Source organism: Drosophila virilis, chromosome 6 (assembly GCF_030788295.1).
Source record: "Drosophila virilis strain 15010-1051.87 chromosome 6, Dvir_AGI_RSII-ME, whole genome shotgun sequence".
Taxonomy (NCBI): Eukaryota; Metazoa; Arthropoda; class Insecta; order Diptera; family Drosophilidae; genus Drosophila; species Drosophila virilis.
The window spans coordinates 1,630,709-1,649,567 of NC_091548.1; the positions used below are offsets into that span (position 1 = coordinate 1,630,709).

General features: G+C 33.0%; 4 protein-coding genes across 17 annotated transcripts in view; 2 read left to right on the top strand and 2 right to left on the bottom strand.

Moving 5' to 3' along the window:
* Positions 1-284: 284 nt before the first annotated feature.
* Rad23 (UV excision repair protein Rad23) lies at positions 285-6,323 on the top strand. The gene is made up of 6 exons (XM_002059716.4): positions 285-455; positions 538-616; positions 691-1,353; positions 1,410-1,504; positions 1,563-1,895; positions 2,225-6,323. Exons 1-6 carry the CDS (start codon positions 390-392, stop codon positions 2,333-2,335), a joined length of 1,347 nt encoding a protein of 448 aa, XP_002059752.1. The 5' UTR covers positions 285-389; the 3' UTR covers positions 2,336-6,323.
* Rnf11 (Ring finger protein 11) lies at positions 4,475-5,307 on the bottom strand. Its single transcript, XM_015168585.3, has 2 exons — positions 5,204-5,307; positions 4,475-5,139 (listed from the first exon to the last, which is right to left on the bottom strand). The coding sequence occupies exons 1-2, from the start codon at positions 5,303-5,305 to the stop codon at positions 4,801-4,803; spliced, it is 441 nt and encodes a 146-aa protein (XP_015024071.1). The 5' UTR covers positions 5,306-5,307; the 3' UTR covers positions 4,475-4,800.
* On the top strand, positions 6,183-7,561 carry Zip102B (Zinc/iron regulated transporter-related protein 102B). Its single transcript, XM_002059718.4, has 3 exons — positions 6,183-6,322; positions 6,394-6,703; positions 6,762-7,561. The coding sequence occupies exons 1-3, from the start codon at positions 6,227-6,229 to the stop codon at positions 7,301-7,303; spliced, it is 948 nt and encodes a 315-aa protein (XP_002059754.1). The 5' UTR covers positions 6,183-6,226; the 3' UTR covers positions 7,304-7,561.
* Positions 7,487-18,859, bottom strand: part of PMCA (plasma membrane calcium-transporting ATPase 3) — a 31,422-nt gene continuing 20,049 nt past the window's right edge. For 6 of the 14 annotated variants that reach the window (XM_070210632.1, XM_015168568.3, XM_015168580.3 and 3 more), the window contains one exon: positions 12,355-13,440. In XM_070210632.1, the coding sequence (XP_070066733.1) occupies positions 12,970-13,440 (471 nt within the window). In that variant the 3' untranslated portion in view covers positions 12,355-12,969. Of the gene's footprint in view, positions 8,393-9,850; positions 9,920-12,354; positions 13,441-16,901; positions 16,935-18,859 lie in introns of those variants that run through there. The other 8 variants (XM_002059719.4, XM_015168575.3, XM_015168571.3 and 5 more) reach the window with 4 other exon arrangements.

Below are 18,859 nucleotides of genomic sequence, written 5' to 3' on the forward strand. Positions count from 1 at the left end.
ATCCTACATTGTAGTGGATCATGAATATTATTCCTCTGCATTTCGAATGTCTCCTGTAAAAAATTTGTAATTGTGTAATTATAAGTGTGCTTATTGTTTATTATATACATTTCTACGTCTGTTATTGCCTTGCTGCAAAAAATCAATTCAATTTGTACACAAGCACAACTGCAATTTAACTGTACAGAACCCATGTATTACCACACGTAAATACAAATACATCGATAAGAGAAATAGAATTTACTCTTCACGGAAATATCGTTTTCTTCCATTCGATATTTATATTTTAGGCCACCCCTAGTGTCGATGACAAACATTTTCGTGAGAAAAAAAAAAGAGCAAGGAAAATAATTAAAAATAACGAATTATTGCTAACAAAAAAATATAAAATGATTATCACTGTAAAGAACCTGCAGCAGCAAACCTTTACAATTGACTTTGACCCAGAGAAAACGGTAAATTGAATTTATAATATTTAGTGTCTACCGTACAATGTACATATGTACATACATACAACCGTATTCATATCTCCTGTAGGTTTTAGAACTTAAAAGACAAATTTTTAATGAACGCGGTGCCGAATACTTCGTGGAAAAACAAAAACTGATTTATGCTGGTACGCAACTCTCTTGCTTGTTTATATTCACAATATTCTTATGTATATTTATGTGTTTTAATTGTTTTTTTAAGGCGTCATACTGACAGATGACCGAACAATTAATTCATACAAAGTCGATGAGAAAAAGTTTATTGTGGTGATGCTTACCCGAGATATAAGCGGAACTAGCAGTGGCAGTAGCAATAACACAAATACAGAAGCAGTTTCGTCGCAGCAAGCTCGGAAACAGGCCAAGGAGACGACAGAAAGATCCACACAAGATGAGCCACTGGTGGAAAGTAAGCCTGCTGTACAAGTAAAAGAATCTTCATCGTCTAAAAAGGGAGCAAAGACTAACAAAATAACAAGTGAAGCTGGGGAAGAAGTAGGAAGTACCGGAGCTGGATCTCCAGCACCAGCTTCAACCACAGGCTCTACAACTGACTATTCAAGCATTGATTTAGTTGGTGAGCTGGCCAATACGTCATTGCAAACACGTGCCGAATCAAATTTACTGATGGGTGAGGAATTTAATCGTACTGTTGCCTCAATGGTTGAAATGGGTTATCCCCGCGAGCAAGTTGAACGCGCAATGGCAGCCAGCTTTAATAATCCTGAGCGAGCTGTAGAATATTTGATTAACGGAATTCCCCAAGAGGAGAACTTGTTTACTCCAGGAGATGATGAAGAATCTTCAAGAGCATCTAATATACATCAGGGTGCTGCAAGCGATTTACCAGCTGAATCAGCCGCTGGTAAATACATTTCATTATATATACATATATCGTTCTATAAACCTTTCCTATTTTAGACCCATTTGAATTTTTACGCAGTCAGCCACAATTCCTACAGATGCGCTCTCTGATATACCAAAATCCGCATCTTTTACATGCTGTTCTACAACAGGTATGTAAAATACTGTCATTATTCCATTCTTAATGGTATTTTTTATTTATACACTTAGATTGGCCAAACGAACCCAGCTCTTTTGCAACTTATTTCTGAAAACCAAGATGCGTTTCTGAATATGTTAAACCAACCCCTCGAAGACGAGGTGGCCACCAACGCACAACGACTTGGTCGAACACAGTCGAATTCAAGTCGAACAGAAAATTTGACATCATCGGCAAGCCAAGCGGCAACAACGGAGGGCCAACGTTCTGCCGCTGGATCAGAAAACCAGCCTATATCGGTTGCTTTAGAGGGAGATGGTACTGTTTCGGCAGAAAGAAATGTACCAACAGAAAGCCTAGCCACTATTCGCCTAACACCACAAGATCAAGATGCTATAGAGCGGGTACGTACGACTGTTCCAAACTGTGATTAACTGTTTTGTTGTATACATATAAAAAATAATCATTAGTTAATTTAAGAAAGCAATATGTTAAAAGTGATTAGAAATTTAGAAACTTCTGAAATATGTATGTCTAGTTCAAAAATTAACAAGGTGCTTGTCAGGCTTAAAGAGTGGCTTGCAAAGAAATTGGAAATACCTGTCGCTCATAGATGTAAAGGTCATTTGAAATTTTTTAATATCTTTGTTTGACTACCTTATTTTACTACATGGTATGTTGTGAATCCGCGCAACTATAACTGACTTATTTTTCAATACTTAATATTTTACAGCTCAAGGCACTAGGATTTCCAGAAGCCCTTGTTTTGCAAGCTTACTTTGCATGTGAAAAAGATGAGGAACTGGCTGCAAATTTCTTGCTTTCTTCTAGTTTTGATGATTAAATCACCCAATAGCTGACATGTTACACATATGTATACCCATATACAAAGTCGTTACAATAAAAGAAGAGGTTACTAAACAACCATACATAAGCAAGTTTTGGGCAGAAACTGTATTTAAATTAAGGTTAAATTCAAATATATCTTTTAATTTTTTAGTAATAGCCAATTCCGATGTCTCCTATAAAATATATGCAGTTGTAATGCGGTTTAGTTTATTTAATTGACAAGCAGTTGGTAAATATGGCTAAATGTATGAAGAAATATAATTGGTTAAAATTATACACATCATATTTACTTTATGTATGGTGTATATATGTATTTATCTATAAATTTGCTCATATTTAAACGTGTATGATTACGGCAGGCTGATCTATCCCCACTTTTGAAAGAGTCCCATGCGTTGACAGCGGCAGTTGCTCCCCCACAAATTGCACCTACACGAACTACTAAAACAACAGTCACTAGGACGATTATCACAAGCACCATTACGACGGATACATCCTTTTCGGTACACATTTCTATTTAATGACGAAGGACGGCTAGAAGTATGTACAACACGTTATTGTTAAATTCTAATCAGATGCAAATGACTTACCTAATGCTTGGACCAGAATATGTAGGGTTATACCTCTTTTCATAACTGCTAGGGTACATCAGACGTATATCATTTTCTAGAGACAGTTGAATTAAACTTTAAATTAAATTTATGTTGGCTCATCTCTACTTATAAAACTGACATGCGTGAATAATTGGTGAGTAAAGTAAAACACTAAGCCGTAAGAGCTAGGAAGCTGAAATTTGTACTGCATTTCTTCCGTGTACCTCCATCATATAAAGTTACTTTAGTAAAAAATTTCCAAGCTTGGGCTTGCTGTTGGTCAGCAAACAGTCAGCCAGTGAGGACAAACAGTTTTATATATAGAGAAATATCAATGTTTCTTAGAGTTCCTTAGTTCATAGCGACGGGGGTAAATACTTGTACAATATCAATAATTTAATCAATTATTTAGATTTAAAATACTGAAAATATCGGTGCTCCTACAGTGGAGGAACTCTTTGTGTGAGCAGAGTGAAAATGAAGAGATTCGTGTTTGTGTATGTATATTTCATTTATAAATACCAACCGAGAAATGTATTCCGGCTGATAGCAAATTCCTTATGTTTAGGATACGGAAGCTCACAGTTGTTTTTCCTAGAGCCCCTGGGAACTTCACCGCCAGCCACTTGTTGCAACGCTATTAATGAAATTGCCAAAGTAACTACACCTTTGGATGTTAAGCGCAGTCTTTTCAACGCCACGTCCATCTTGATTCTCTTTAATTTGGTAACAGGTTTTAAAAACAAGAAAACAATAGTAGAAAAGGACCTCGTGTGCTTTTCACAGCCTGTTACTCGATACTGATGTCTTGTTTTTTAGCTTCGTTTGTCAATCGCGTCTGCGCCGCTCAGTCGCGCATCCCTTATGGCTGGGTGGGTCGCAAACGCAGCTCGCATTTTCACGAACATTTTCGATTTATCAAAAGAAATATGTACCTCCTACTGAAATATTGTCTTTTGTCAATTTGCGAGAGAACGCTTACCCCAGACTAGTTAAGAAAGCGAAACATATCTTTGATAAATTTCTCTGTGTATATGTACCTGTACATTTATATGTACACAAGTCTATATATATAACGTGTATACATATGTAAGTCTATATGTATGTATGTACAGGTGTATGCATTTATGTATGTATTTTCTTTCGTATGTATGTATGTACATATGTATGTATGTATGTATGTACAAATGTGTGTATGTATGTATATACGTAGGTAAATATGTATGTTCATAGGTTTGATGTACATATTTATTTACGTCCGTATTTTTTGTGTACTTATATGTACATATGTATGTGTGTTCAAAGGCATGTATCTATATGTATGCTCCGCGAGTGCGAGTAGAAATTTTCAAAACCTGTCATAACGTGTACCTTCATCACATAAGGTAACTACAGTGAAAATTTCAGCTTCCTAGCTCTTAGGGCTTGGGCTGTGCGTTCATCACCAATCAGTCAGTCAGGACCATATGAAAGAAAAGCTGGTGAGTTTATAAACGACAAGTCAATATAGTGCATAATAATTTTTTGTGGAAAAGCAGGAATTAAATTACAAGTTATCAAGACAGCATTAGTCACTTTAATTATTAACAATAAGCTACATATGTAATATAATTATGTAAAAATTACGTCTATATTTTATATAAGCATTCCTTTGTTATTGTTTTTGACTTATGTATTTATGTACACCGACTTTTTCATTGATATTAAATATTCGTTAAACAACTAAAATGGTAATGCTTAACCGCTTATAATAATAATAATATAATAGTCCCCTGGAAAGCACAAGCAAGCCTTCACACTGACCCGCTTAGTTTCCTTTGGATTATTAATTTAAAAGCCCTTACGCAAAGCGAGTTGTTACAGTGCGCTATGTTGTTTCATAGCTGGTTAACAGGGCAGCGTCGACTGGCTCCAAGCAGCTTGGACAGGTAAGACTTCGCATCAACCAGTCATCGATACAGTGCACGTGGTAGATGTGCATGCAAGGCAGATAACGCACAGCCTCATCCACGCAAAATTCAACCATGCAAATGACACACTCGCGGGCTTTCTTCAAGTTGCCATCATAAGTTCCAATTGGCAAGTGTTGGACGAGTCCAATGCGCTTTGCTATTTTAATCTGATCTTCCTCCGACATATTTGTGGCAGAAGCTGCGCTATGACTGGCAGAGGACGCTGGATAAAACATTTGCGGCAAAGGTTCATGCTATATAATAGAATACAAAATACTTGATTATTTTGAAAACTATTTATATGTTTACCTAACTTACCTGGTAAATTGGCATCGGTCCGCTGTCCTGTCCGCTGATACTTTCGCTACCTCGCAAAAGTGAAATGTCATCGGGACTGTTGATTTTCAGACAATTACCCATTGTACACCCTACAGGAAAGTAAGAGACAAAACAACGTAATTTTCTTGGGGCAGTACGTTTGAAAACGTATAATAACGTATAATACAGCTATATTAAACCTTTAATCATTTTTGATTTGTTGGATCTTATTATTTTATACCGTATCTTCTGCTTTAAGCTAATATTGAAATTATGTCCAGGAATTGTAGTATATACATATTTATGTACAAGAAATACACCAATTTGTGCGTGAACATTCGTGAGCACGTAGTGTTTTGTGTTTATGCAATTATATGGAACATCTACATAGTATATACGAGACAGACTTATCTATTTGCAAAATTTCTTCTTCTAACAAATGGAAAGCAATTGCAACTCAAAATGTAAATAAATGTAAACATGCACATGCACATACATACTTAACTAGTATATATTTACGCTTGTATATATATATATTTCAGTATGCTCATATTTATAAAAGCACTGTTTTTATCTAATTATTAATTATTCAAGCCATATTGCGTTTTAACATCGACTTCTTACTCTTATGTTTTTAATGCCTAAAAGCTGCAAAACATCGATAACATTTTCAATGTACCCAACAACATAGGTATTTAGTATAGTACAATCACTATAGTGATTTGGTGAAGAGTCATCTGTCACCAGTATCAGTTTATCAGTATAAGCTTATCACAGTCCTATTTAATGAAGTATGTTTAATGTTTAAACAGCTTAGTACAATGTTATTTTGTACATTATTACTTTTCATTATCGCAAATATTAGTACTTTTTTAACATGTGTGACCGCATGCTGATAGCTAAAAGATACTAATAAATCGTTTATAAAATACTAATATTGTAAAATACCAATATTAAAAAAATAAAATATCAAGTATAAAAAAAAAATAGTTGAGTTGGCAAACATATAAAAACAAACGGAACATGGAGGAGACAATTATTCTTATATTGTTGGTAATTGTGATGCTAGTTGGATCGTACCTATCTGGAAGTATACCTTTGGTAATGAAATTGAGTGAGGTATGCATAATATAACTTACTAATGAATACATGTACTATATACATAAACTTCTTGATTTTCTTAAACTAAGGAAAAATTAAAGTTTGTCACGGTACTTGGCGCTGGGTTGTTGGTGGGCACAGCCCTCACAGTTATTATACCAGAGGGTATACGTTCCTTATATATGGACACCCAGCGACCTCAAACAGATGCAAACACATCCCAATTGTCAGCCGGCCTGATCAAGCCACATGATTACTCGCGTACAATAGGACTTTCTCTTGTGCTGGGGTTTGTTTTCATGATGCTTGTGGACCAAGTTTCACAACGAAAAACCAACAAAGGAAATGAAAATGACAAGAATATTACGGCTACCCTCGGACTAGTGGTGCATGCTGCAGGTGGGAATTTTTCATTTATTGTTTCACCAAATTAAACACTTACCTCTTAACCGTTTAGCTGATGGAGTTGCTTTGGGTGCAGCAGCAACAACTAGTCACCAGGATGTAGAAATAATTGTATTTCTAGCTATTATGCTACACAAGGCTCCGGCTGCGTTTGGCTTAGTTAGCTTTTTGCTGCATGAAAAAGTTGAACGACAACAAATCCGAAAGCACCTTGGTATATTTTCCCTGTCCGCACCATTGCTGACGCTCCTCACTTACTTTGGCATTGGGCAAGAACAAAGAGAGACACTTAATTCGGTAAATGCTACTGGAATCGCCATGTTATTTTCCGCCGGAACCTTTTTGTACGTTGCAACAGTTCACGTATTGCCTGAATTAACTCAGGGCGGGTGCAGTCATCCCAACCGAAAAGGCGGACCCGGGAAGTATGACTACCATGCTATAGAGGAATCTCGAGAGGCTGCTACGAATGACTCATCTGCTAATGGATCAGCTCAATCTTATAATGTACAAGGCCTGAGGTACAGCGAGCTTATTATCATGATATGCGGTGCCTTACTGCCGCTAGTCATCACATTTGGGCATCAGCATTAGCAAAAGAATTAAATTTCTAAATTGCAGCAGCAATAGAATTCCCATCACTCATTCAATTTGTAAATAAGACTTCGCATAGGGCTATTTGTAAGTACAACTGTTGTTGAAATATTTGTTTTGATTGCATTCCTTTTTTCCATATTTTGGGGTCCAATTCATCGCAAAATTATTACATTCAACAAATTCGTGTTTGATCATTTATTTATTTGTTATATTTATATGTATGCAATAATAATATAATGACTTATGTATAGGCGACTTGGCTTAAACGCACTTAGTTTTTAATATTCTCTGTCCTGTGTATCGGTCGGGTGAATATGGAGTGTAATGGCATGTGTTTCTTTAATAGTTATTTCATCTTTTAGTATCTTTAGGCCACTCGAATTTAGTTTCGTTCGTTACACATGTATGTGTATATTTATGTGTATTTATTTTCTCTTTATTGTGACTAGGTAGGTATGTAACTATGAATAAGTACGGCTAGTATAATGTATTATTTCTCCAAATAATTTGAAGTCCTTGCGGCAGGTGTCGAGGTGTCATACAGCCCCAAAAAAAACATACAAATATCCGCATGAAAGTTATATGCAATACATCCACGTATTTTTTACGAGGAAAAGTTTTGAAACATGCTTTTGGTTTGGCCGTGTCAAGCAAGACTCCTCCTTAATATAAGCTTGAAAAATCTATTTGGGTTGTACTTTTTCTGTTTTAGTCGTAAGAATTTCCATTGTTTCTGCTTTTATTTCAAAAATTTAATGCTCAATATGATGTAACCGTGTATTTATATATATGTAAGTTCACAAGTATCTATAGGTAGGTGTAAGTGGGGATGTGGATGATTGTGTGTGAAGACTGTATTTGGCCTTAAACAGCAGTTTCAGTGTGACTGTGGGATGATAACCGCTCAACATCTATTTCGGGAATAGTCAGCTCATCGGGTATATTATCGGCGTAATCAATGGAAGATGTCTCCGAAAGGCGTTTGCTCAGCGAAGTCTGCTTACGCAGCACCTCGGCCAGCGAAGTATTGGTGTGCTCCCCGTAACGGGCATCAAGACCTTGCCGGAAGGCGTTCACCACACGAATCTAAGCGCAAGTCGAGTAGAAAGAAAAGAACAACACCAAGAACAGTGACAAGATAGACAGAAACGACAGTATAAGGAAAAATACACTTTTTTATGTCTAACTGAAAATATCAAATGCAAACACATATACATATGCCCATGTTTGTATATACATATGTTAAGGACAAAAAACAAAGGTAAAAAGAATAGAACATAATCACAGCGATGAATATATGTGCGGTGTGTGTTAAAAAGTGGGAAACTATCAAAAGCAGGCATCGGCTGATGTAGGTTAAATTTACCGCAATTTACTGAAAGTTTCTTTAGTTTTCACAGGCAAATCTTCATATATGTATGTATATATAACGATTGAAGTCAAATGAACAAAAAAAACATGTGCATGTGCACAAAGTGCAAAGGTAAGTTCTAGATTTAGATTCAAATCGAACGTTTCGGAACTAAATGGAATTGTGTTCAACCGGATCGAAATCAAGAACAGGCCCTGTATACAAAATTGAAATACGGACGGACATTAAAGGCAAGAGAATGAAGAATGAGTCGATTTAGCTAAATTCAAGAGCATGCATAATATAAGCGAAAATGTTTAAAGAAGGATGCAGTTTTCGTTGAAAATAGTGAGAAAGAATCTACAATCCGAACCGAAAAAATTAAATTATATAAACAAGCAAGCAATTTTTTTAATATGTCTGACGTCTCAGTTAAATATATGACATCGCCCAAAGAGTAATATTTAATTTAAAGCTACAAATTAATATTGGCTATTATTGTATTATACCTATATATTAAAGATTACGCCAACAATACGAGCTATATCATGTATGTTAATCATAACTGAAAAGCAGCATGCAAAGCGTATGTTTTTTGTCTTACGCGATAAGATCAGTTTGCAATTTTTTTTTTAATTTAATGCATAATTTATATATAAGTAGTAAGCATATTTACGAAAATTATTTTTATCTCTACATATGTAAAGGAATTATTGAGAAAGCCTACTCCAACAACTTTATAAATCTACATGTGAACTTTCGGCATGCCGAAACTCTTCTACACTTTATGTCAACTATATAGAAAGTTGGAAATAACATCATTAAGAAACCTTTATCCCCTATTATAAAAACAAATAATATATATTTTTATTTTTGTATACAGTATAGACCCCATTAATTATTTTAATACTGCTCCATATTCAATTTAATAATTTGTTTTCCCAGAGTGTTAGGGATCACAAATTTGAACATGATTTAATGATACTGAATATAAAATTATTTTCTACCCTTATTTAAACTGCAATAGAATATTCCTTTCCAGATTTCATTTCTAGGGTATCATATATCTTAAGATCGGACTTATTTCAAACTCGTCCTTGACCGCGCGCATCTTTTGATGATTTCGGAATTTTAATTTCTGGATTGTCTTGGCGTTGTGTACATAAATTTAGATAAAATGAAGAAAGGCTTACAGCTTGATCAGTGTTGCTCTTGCTATAGGGAACCGGTATCAAGCGTTCTTGTAACTCGCCGCCTATTACCTTTAATATTGAAGAGAGAAAGTAAAACGGAAACAATAAGTGGGAAGAGAAATACAGGTTGAAGTCAGTTTAGTGTGGCTGCGATAAAAAGAAACTACATGGATTTAATAGATTTAATTTATATATATATATATATATATATATATATATATTATATATATATATTATATATTATATACTACCATGCATACATATTGTGCAGGTACATATGAGGCGTATGTATGCATGTGAGTATTTTGAAAGGACGTATTAAGAATATTAAAAATTAAATAAGAACGATAGTAGAGCATAGTTAATATAGTATAATATAGTATATATATATATATATATATATATATATATATATATATATATATATATATATATATATATATATATATATATCAAATATAATATATAAATATATAATGTATAGCACCAACTACAATGATTTTAGTATGAATGACATACTGTGCGCAGACCTATTTTTGAATTAAGTAAAAATTTTGATTATGCATACTTTCTGTACATTGTGATTGTAATTTTCTAGTGAATTTTGTTTTTGGGTTAGTTCAATATATATACATATATATATATATATATCTATATATATATATATATATATATATATATATATATATATATATATATATATAGAGATAGACAAATATGTATATATATAAATATGAACTTTGAGGTTCAGAGGATTTGTGAACTGGGATTGACTGTCTTAAAAACTTATAAATATATAATTAATAAGGGTTCGAATTCAAAATAAATGCACCATTGTGAAATATGTACATAGGTAATTATGTATATTGAGTATTTGTAAATGTACTTGTAAGTATATTTGTATGAATGGTAAAGTGTTGGGCGTCATAAACCTATGCATTTTTATGGGCATGTACTGAATTGTTTTACACCCAAATATATCAATGCGTTTCATGTCCCTCAGATCTTAGACCTATATACATTTTTGCAGATCGCATTCTCATAAATCTCTATACACATATAACTGTTTGTCTAACGAGGTTTTGGTGCATTTCAACTCTGGTAAATTAAGTTAAAATCAGTTGTATTAATATTTTCTTATTTACCAACCGATCGTCTTCAAAATAATTTTTATTGGTCTTTTTAAAATGTTCTGATGCGAGTTTCCCCCATTTCTCGAAATCCACCGCTCTTGGATAAAAAATGCCGATGAAAATTTGAATGGGAGAAATTTCCAATTTAAGCTTATTTACTAAGATATTACAAAAATTGTCTGACACGTGATTGTTGTGTTATTCATTATAACACTGATACTATTGTTCCTCACATCTTTGTGAAGAATTGAGCTTTACGGTGTCAAAAAGGATTTATAATGTAGTAAGTTTGTTTTCTGATTGAAAATAAAGGCCCAGTAACTGATATATTAGCGTCTGTCACGTATAGCTATCATTAAAATTATATGAATATATACATGCCTTTGTGATAACGACTGTAAATAATGATATAATCTCGGAATGTTATTAATAGAAATTTGTGTATAAAATGTAAAATGTGATATTGACCGAAAGAATATACAAGTATATACTCAAACTACATTACTAAATTATACACATGATGCACCGAATGATTTATTGATTGAAGATTATGCTTATATGTATGCTGAATGTGTAAATAAAACAATTCATATTTTAAGTATACATGACTTAAAACCTAATAATCAACAAATATTATAATGTTATTTTTTATATATAAAACTGTGTTTCTTGAGTGACTGACTGATGGTGATCAACGCACAGCTCTTACCGTTGGAGCTGAAATGTTTACTGAAATTATTTAAAATTGCATTATCCTAGCTCTTAGGTAAGTACGTATTCGTCTTTTTGAATGTTTTGAAAATAAATTGAAGTGGGTGTCGATGATTGTACATGATTCTTTGCTGTTAATTGTGCATCGCATATAAAGAATTACGACAAAATGAATATATGTACCCAAATATATACATATATACATAAGCCGATCTCTGTTAAAATATGATACCTCACTTCACATGAAATATGATTTTTTCCTATACAATTCTTTAGACCTGAAAGTTACCAAAGTGTAACTGAGTTTCGCTTCATTTATTTTAAACACATAAGTTTAAGCAAACTGCTCTCACAAGGCGTATCTGTTGTTTAAAAACAAGCACAGTTACAGCATACATCTAATGCTATTGTTGATTAATGTTGAATGTTTCTAAAATTATTTTTATTCTATTATTCAAAAGATATTTGCATCGTACCCGAGCATTACTCCTATGGCGATTCATGTTGCCTTACTTTAGATTTCAATTAAGTATGTATATTATGAGCTGCGTTGGTAAGTACTTGCCATAGCTTCGGATACCATATCCACCCTAGAATAATTTGTTTTTGCAGTTGTCTGATCCTTTAACTCATTCATACGCATACACGCACGCACCAAGCAAATAACGATGCACATTTTGTTTGGATTTTTTTTTTCATATAGGTAATAATACGAGTTCCACAAGAATTATATTAATTTATATAAAAATTAAAAGATTAAAAGTATACAAAATCATGCGATTAAATAACATTTGCTAAGCGTTAATATTTAATTAATTAGGTATCTTATTGAGTACACAATTATCGGGATACGACAAAACACGATTCATATATATGTATATATAAATGTATGTATACGTGTATATATGGATAACATGCCCGGGAAAGCGCGCGCAAGGGTGTTCGTTGATAATCATATGTTGGGATGTATGTTTATATATGTATACATATACATTTGTGTGTGAATCTCAATATGGTATATGACATAACGTGTATGTATAATATATTTCATTGATTCCATGGCCAGCCGTCTGGTTAGTTTTATAAGTAGATAACACATCTATGTGTATAGCTTTTGATTTTTGATTATGAAAAGGCAAAGATAATATAAACACTAAGTTAATCACAACAAAAATCAAATCGGTACTTTTGCGCTCACAGCTTAATGAGCGTAAAATGCTAAAAATAGAGTGTGCTCTCAGCGTCGACTGTATTTATATTGTCTTTGGAAGTGTCTTAAATTCGTGTTTCGTTCTGTCCATTTTTTGACTGATGTTCGTTTAACTGCTGCAGGACAACGTCACCGAAGCCACTGCCAGCAGATCGAACAGATGAGTGTGATGATAAATGCTGCTGTGAGGGGGGTGTAAGGTTTGCTGTGGATGCAGAGGAATTGACTCCGTTTTGCAAATTGCGATGCTGCTGCTGCTGCTGTGGATCTTCGTCTATGTAAGATATATCGGAAGGCAGAGTTGCATTAGAAACATGCTGCTGCTGCTGCTGCTGATGCGGCGGCTGCTGATGTTGGTGGTGCTGCTGCTGTTTGCTGCTGTAATTGGGGCTCAACAGATTTAAATTGTAGAGCGGATGAACACCACTGCCTGTTGGCATGCCCGTCCGGGGGCTACGCAAGCTATGCAAACTGTGCATTGAGCGCCGTTCGTTTAGGTCTTCCAGGGTCGAGCGGAATGCACGAATCACGCGCAACTGAAACAAACGAAATTAGACAACAAACGAACAGAAACGGAAACAATAATAACCAACAAAATAAGCATAAAAAATATTAGCATAATAACACTCACTATTTGCAGGCCCAATACATGCACACATACATATGCCTTTAGTATATATTTACATACATACGTATGTACAAGTATACTCAACGCATAAATATGTATGTACGTAAGCATATAATTGAGTATTTTTAGTACTTGCACATATCCACAAATTAAAAAGAAGTAGCCATAACAAAAGAAATCAAATACAAATATTAACCAATAAAAATAAGAAAACAAATAGTTCTTACAGTGCAATAAATGGTCCCTTCGGGTAGGCGGGATTGGAATACATGGCTTGCTCGTAAGTAGCATGCTAGTTTAGAGATCTCTTAAATAATTAAGGATTTCCATCCAGAAACGGATGGAACACCACGTGAAGAAACGGACACCTTCGAAGGCACGTAACTTTCGATGACATTTTCTTTTTGTTATTTTTATTTATTTATTTATTGTTTTTAATCGCATTGGACCATTGGAACGAATTAAAGGCATTAAATCATAATAACTAGAATGGGGAAATTTTTAGACTTTAAGAAAGCAAAGCAGTAAAGCAATTTGACTAAATAGAATATATTTATAGTTTTAGTAAGGAAGGCAACAGAAGAAGTCTCCGATGCAAAACTAATCTAACAATATATATACATCCACTGAAAAACAGGCGTGCATACATAACATAAGGTATATGTATTTAAATGACACACATACTTATTAGAGTGGGAAGTTATAGTTTAATTTTGTGAAAAAGTTAAGTTGTCCGTCGAGTCGGAAAAGCGATAATAATATTGTTCATGATTGGAGAAATATAAAATTATTGATTTAGTACAATAATGACAACAATCATTATGTCCAGCAGTTAATTTGAATGACCCGTTCATGGTTGTACATATGTATGTTTGTAGTACACAGTCAGAGTCGAAGTTTTAATTAATAATACGTGCATACTTATTAAACGTAATAGGTACAAAAAAAAAATAAAAGATAATAATAGCATTTATCTTCTGTATACACATTTATACATACAAATTACTAAGCGAGTGTAATCAATGTATTAGGGCATGGGAACATATTTCGATACCTGGAAGTGCCGACTGGCTTACACATGTGCTTAAATTCTCCGCTTTTAAGAGAAGCAGTATATAACAATAAAAATAAATATTCAAGCAAAATAATTGATTAAAAACGTCATTTTAATACACACCAATATAATATGACCTACCAGGAAAGGAAAATGTTTTAGTAACATTTAATTTCTCCTATTCATCACAAACACAAATATACACAACCACACGGAGTCACTCAGCTGCTGATTTATATAGTTTGCTATTGAGTTTGACCTATCTACATCCTACATGTGTTAGTATGTTTGAGCACGTATATAAAATACTTATTGATTAAATTGGTATTCCGTTTAAAGTACATTGTAGTTATATATGTATATATGACAATGGCGATGTGCTAATCTGAACTTTATCGACATATTCAGTTTGAAAGAATTAGATTTAAATCGCTGTGTAGTGATAGAGCCTTAAAGTTTATGTTTATTATATTTTTAAACAGGTAGCGTATCCACGTGGTAATATATTTCAAGATCGCATATCGTATTGCCAGTATTGTACTTTTCGAGCTGGATTTTCCTAATGTGAATTGATTTCGATTTTAATGTAAATTTGGGTATGAAAGGTGAACTTATATTGGTTGTGCCGCGAATAAATTTATACTCTATGTAGCCGGAATGGATGTAAGTATTACGCACGATGCTCAAAAGAGATAACTAAGGCAGCAAGATAAGGTTAAGGGCTTTACTACATACATAGCAAAATCAACATGTATGTATAAGTGTTGTGCTCGTGCTACATAAATCCTATATTCCAACAATAGTGTTAACAATTGTATTTCAAAACTAATTTGAAATGTTTTTAACAATAAAGAACGGAATATACAAAACAAAATTTTGGGTTTAATACGCTTTCACTTATTAATTGAATCTATTTATTTAGTAAACAATACACTTACGTAGCATAAACGCAACAAGCTAATATACATACTGTTCATATTTTACTTTGAAAAGGTGGATTTGGGTTTTTATAAGAGTTCAAAATTTTAAATTACATACGTTTCAATTCTCGTTAGAAGTGTTGTAGATAGTAGTAGTTGTAGAATATAAGTAGTTCATAGACATAGCAGATAGTAGAAGAAGGGAGGAGACCTTGTTCTGTTGATGCTGTTTGTTGTTGTTATAGTTGTAGTTATTTCTTTTATCTTGACGCTGTTGTTTGTGCCGATGTATGGTTGATGTTGGCAGTTATCGACAAAAATTCACTAGCCAATACCGGCCGACGAACAACTGACGCTATGTGGCTAATCTATGCATCAATATTTTTATTCTTGTTGCCTTGTCTATCAATTTCCAATTAGATGTTTGTATTTACGTCTCTAGCTGAGTGCATATTTATGATAACTAAATGCATGTGTAATAAATTCACTGAACCCTAATAATCTCTTGGTATTTAGACTTTTACAATTGTATTCTTTTTTACCCGGGGTATTTATGGTATCTCGATAAGAATCGTATATGTATATGTATTATATAAGTATTTGCATATGTATATGCATATGTATATGTATATGTATATGTATGTGTATATGTATGTCTATATGTATATGTATATGTATATGTATATGTATATGTATATGTATATGTATATGTATATGTATATGTATATGTATATGTATATGTATATGTATATGTATATGTATTAATTTAGCTTTAAAATTTAATTGTAAATATAAAAAAAGATTTCCGTAATATCCATACAATTAAAACACATTAAGTTTGGGAAAAATGTTGATGGCTTGACTTTATGGTGTCATATTCAATTTTGTCATAGTGTCCATTAATGGTATGTATTGTCTTACTTTATTATCATATTATTACCTACATACATTCATATGAATATATAGTTTTAGCGATCGAAGCTATTGTTACGACTTATCCTAACATTAAGGGTATCTAAGGCTAAGGGTATTCCTTGTTGGAAATTCAACTTTCATAAAATTTAAATAAATATATGTGTAATTTGAATACTGCCTCGATGGTTAGCTACGTTTTTTATTCTTATGTACCTCTTTATGTTCTTTTAATCGCTCTACTCTTTTTCTGTATCTTGTATTTATGAGTGCCGTTTGTATATTTGATTTTACCATTTCGGTAATAGCTATAATGTATGTAGTTATATATGTATCTTATGAATTATAGGAAATTTTTTCAATACTTTTGTGACATGGTGTATAGCGTGCGGTACGTCTGTATTTGTATGTGCATGATTATGAATGTGTATAAGTGTATTACATCATTACATAAGTATTTGATGCTTATTATTGCAATTTTAATTACACTTCAGTCTCTCGTATTGGTTCCGCCGGCTTAAAAATTACAAAAATTAACAACAAATATCTGATAATTACTTTAATTAAATCAAGTTGAAAGCTAAATATATATGCCACCAACGCAAACAAAAATAAAAACTAGACAAGTAAAATAAGTTCAAAGATTTAAACGTATGCATGTATGATGAAACAATAATGATTTCCTTATCTTCGGACATAGAAATCAAAAAAGAGAGTAAAAGGGTCAGACCCAGACATGAGGGAATCTTAATATACCTTACATTATTGTGAAAGATACGGAATAGATTTTAATAATCGACTGCAAGAGTATTAAGACTTCGCTAAAGCCTACGCAAAAGTTTGAACTCTTGTTTGGACAGGACTAAATGAAAAATATAAAAAATAAAACAAAAAAATAAAAAATATGTGCTTTATCCAAGATGACAGATTCGATAATTAAAGCGGTAACTTAAAAGACAAAGGTAAAACTAATAATAAAAGAGATGTGAAAAACGTGATCTAAAATCAGAATAATTTTAACCGTGCAAACGTGGAAAACTTAAGACTAGTGAATAGTGCCGCTTGGAAATTTTTATTTTCAAAACAATAAAGATTTTAGTCGTTTATCTAAAGTGAAAATATCGACTGAAAGCAGTCCCAAAGTATTCTAAAGCCACAGGACATTAAAGACGACCCAAATTTTTTAACAAAAGATTCCAAATATACATTTTATATTTTATATATATCATAGTCATATATATATTAATATATATCATATTCATATATATATTATTTATATATATATATATTTTATATTCACATTACCTATTACAGATGTTGTTTGGTTAGTGCTATTAGCCTGCACTCAGCTTTGAGTAGCCATAACATACATTCCAATTTCATTCGAGACAACATACACATATATAGACATACACACGCACCAAAGCTATGCTCGTAACGCAGCGTCTGTGCTTCTATTCCCTAAGCCAAAAATAATATAAGAAATATCTTCGGGGTTTTTATGATGTTAGCAGATTTGTAAATATTGTGTGTACATATTTACCAAAAGACATAGAAAAGTTGTCAAAACAATTGAAATATTATTTATCGATGTATGCAATGGAAATGGGTTAAGAAAATAAGTTAAAATTATAAATTCTATAAAAAAAAACAAGATTCGAGTGAAATCGACTGTGTAATATTCTGTTCACACACACATATATATAAATACTAGCGGGTATAGCCCGGCCTTGCCCGTGGCACTTATGTTATAAAATCAATGTTCTAGAATAGCTTTGAAAATGATTTTGAAACTGAGCGGATCGTAAACAAACTACTCTCGATTTAACACTATTTCGAGTGGTATTTCCCAAATCGCTGAAACACGTATTCATTTTATTCTTATATAGAGCTTTGAAAATAAGTTTTATGCAATTCGGACACAGCTTAAAGTTCTCAAACAATTACTTTAAAATCCACTTTCCACCGAAGGAGTCTAGATTTTGAGAAAAATGTGAAATACGTCTCAAATGATTTTCCATATAGAGCTTTGAAAATGAATTTGAGCGCGAAACGTCTCCCACCAAATATTTGACCCCCATTTCCACCAAGGAGGAATACATTTTTGGAAAAGTGTGAACAAAGAACTTTGAAATTGAGTTTGAGGCCAATTGGATGGTAAACAAAAAAGTTTCATACAAATGTTTTTCGCGATTTTGCCATACTTGCGGGTGGAATTTCGATAACCCGTCTTAACTAAAGTGAAAATTCTAGCTTCCCAGCTCTTACGGTTCGGGCTGTGCATTGATCACCAATCAGTCAGTTAGTCAGTCAAGAAAAACAGTTTTATATATTGAGATTTGTGAACAGAATATTACATATATATACATGTATTTTAAGTTGCAGTGACTACCTTTATAAAAGGCAGCACAAATTTAATTAATAAAGACAAACGGCAAAAC